The sequence below is a fragment of the Gavialis gangeticus genome, unplaced genomic scaffold (assembly GCF_001723915.1).
Source record: "Gavialis gangeticus isolate Ggan-Ray unplaced genomic scaffold, GavGan_comp1, whole genome shotgun sequence".
Classification (NCBI taxonomy): domain Eukaryota; kingdom Metazoa; phylum Chordata; order Crocodylia; family Gavialidae; genus Gavialis; species Gavialis gangeticus.
In genome coordinates, this window is record NW_017729027.1 from 1,189,304 (window position 1) to 1,191,782 (window position 2,479).

The 2,479-nt window shown below is 38.0% G+C and overlaps 1 protein-coding gene across 1 annotated transcript in view; it reads right to left on the reverse strand.

Moving 5' to 3' along the window:
- Nucleotides 1-426: 426 nt before the first annotated feature.
- The window catches only part of PNRC1 (proline rich nuclear receptor coactivator 1), a 12,888-nt gene continuing 10,835 nt past the window's right edge, over nucleotides 427-2,479 (reverse strand). The window contains exons 2-3 of the mRNA XM_019520323.1: nucleotides 1,624-1,679; nucleotides 427-1,439 (exon numbers count right to left, since the gene is read on the reverse strand). Of these exons, the coding sequence (XP_019375868.1) occupies nucleotides 960-1,439; nucleotides 1,624-1,679 (536 nt within the window). The 3' untranslated portion in view covers nucleotides 427-959. The remainder of the gene's footprint in view (nucleotides 1,440-1,623; nucleotides 1,680-2,479) is intronic.

Here is a 2,479-nt window from a genome sequence, read left to right on the forward strand (position 1 = left end):
TGAATGGCTGTTCTTATAAGAACTGTTATATAGTAATACAGCATCGTTTTAAATACTGAATTCATAGTCCCAAATGCTCAAGTTACAGATGGACAGGAGTTTTCAAACTTTTGTTTAACCACTAAAAGTTTTAAAGCCACAATCAAGCTTCAAATTACTTCTTGGTATGATAAATAGCTAAAGATAACACCATGAATATAATTGGCTAATTATGGGTGTGACAAAATCTGCTACAAGTAGTAAGGTTGTTTCATAAATAAAAGCAGTCAAATCTCAAAGTACAATACATTCATCTACAAGACGCATACTTAGGGGAGGCCAAATTATATTTTATTAAAATTTTTTTTAGTAACCAATTTTGTTTCTGGCAGAAAGCTCTGCTCCTTTTTAGGAAGTCAGTGCTCAAATTGATGAATTAATTTTTTCTCAAGTCCAAATTCATTTTTATAACAACAGCATAAACAAGAATTCTAGTAATTGTCTGCAGAACAGAAATTCATGTTTGAGAGAGAACTCCACATTTATAATGGATTGTGCCACAGAGTGTAAAACTACTTTCAGTAGTGCATCAATAAACCATTCACATTTGATTCTGAACTCTTGAGATTAGAAAGCTGTACTCTCCTTTCAAAATCTCATTACCTTGTGCAAGTTAGTCAAGTCTTCACGTGTCAAGCACACATTTAAAGTTGTCCATATTATATATACACAAGACACCTACCATTTGGGCAGTGCAAAATACATCCTTTCATAACAAAACTAAAATGTACCTCTCAAAGTATGAACAAGAATATACACATAATACATGTTGTACACTATTTACACAACCATAAAAAATATAATACAAGTTTTTGTATGCAATGGTACGACTTGACAGTCTTTGCACTTCATGTTGCAACAAGGCATATTCAAGTTTCCTGGATGGCGCTTTCTTTGTCACTGTTCACAGTTCTTGGAAACTATGCTTGAACTTTTAGGAGAGTTTTTAAGTGGACTGCCATCAGCTCCCTATTTTGGTCAGAATATTCAACAGGGCATCCCACCCAGTGACGGGGAGGTTTTGGAAGAACACTGGGAGATGGTGGGTCACTAAACTTTGCCCCAGCATAATTCTCTTTTTGGTTCACTTCAGTTGGAGACTCAGGTTTCTTGGACTTTGCATTTTTAAAGTTTTCTGTGTTCTTAAGTGGCTTTTTCTCCTGCTTTTGAATTATTTCAGATGATACAGAATCTTGCCAAAAGTTCTCAATTTTTTTTGCAGAGGTGATTTTAGTTAGTGGCATGTTACATTTGTTCTTCTGTCTGCTTATCTTTGGTTGTTCACACAGGTGTATACCGTGAACAGGCTGGCTGTGGGAAATGGCAGCCTTCTCAGACTTTCCCATCTTGTTCTTTAAGAACTGTAGAGACAAATAATTCATACAAACACATGAATCTCTCTTTTAAGGATTAAAAAAAAAAAAAATCTACACCAGTACTTAAAAAGCACTACCTAAAATGTATTATATACAGTTTCACTCTGAGAAAGAGGCAATGCTGTCTTCTCATTGTTCCTTGTATTGTGTAATAATGTCCTTCCCCACCCAAAAACACACACACACACACACACACACACACGCACACCAAGACCAAAACCCCAAATGACTGGTTTCTGAGACATATTGGTACACACTCTATGGCTAAAAAACACAGATGACTGGTTTGAGGCTTATTGTACCAAGTTTTAATATGTACTGACACAGGCTAGGTACATACAAGTTAACCTTGATCATCCACTTAAAGCAGGAGTATGAATGTGTTCATTGGTAGGATCCTACAATAAAATTTTGTCCTGGGTAAAGCAGTAATCTGTTTTTTAGACAGGTAAATCACTCCCATGACCAAAGTCAACAGCAGTAGTAGTAACCCCTTTGTCACAACTCCCAGAGCAGGGAGGCAAAACTTGCTTGCAAGGTCCATAGATTGTACTGCAAGGTCTTACTAACCTCACTGTAATGTAGCACATCATTTCTCTTCCTGCCTTTTTAAAGGCCTCAGCAAGGAGGATAATGACACAGGGGCTCCCCATTACAAAAAAGAGAAGTTCTAGAAGGAGGCTGGATGACTTGTTTTAACTCAAGGTTTTGCAACCATTTTAGACCCAAGACACTCCTTGCTAGGCTCAAGGTTTCCCTCCTGAGATATAAAGCAGCCCCTGGAAAGTGCCAGCTCTTAAATTTTCACTCAGGTTTTAACTATGGAAAAATACTAGAGCAACCCTTCTGTTTCAATGAACTCAGAAAGACAACAGCCAGGCCGAACCATTTCAACAGTATGGATTCCTACACGGAGAGACACAGCTAGTTGCATTTGTCTAAGTGGAAGGCAGTATAGATATGCACCTTAGAGACTAACCAAAGCAGCAGATATCCATCCATTCATATCTTCTTAAGGGGAGGTGGGGCACTGGGAATGGTAGCATGGGCAGGGGGCGCACACC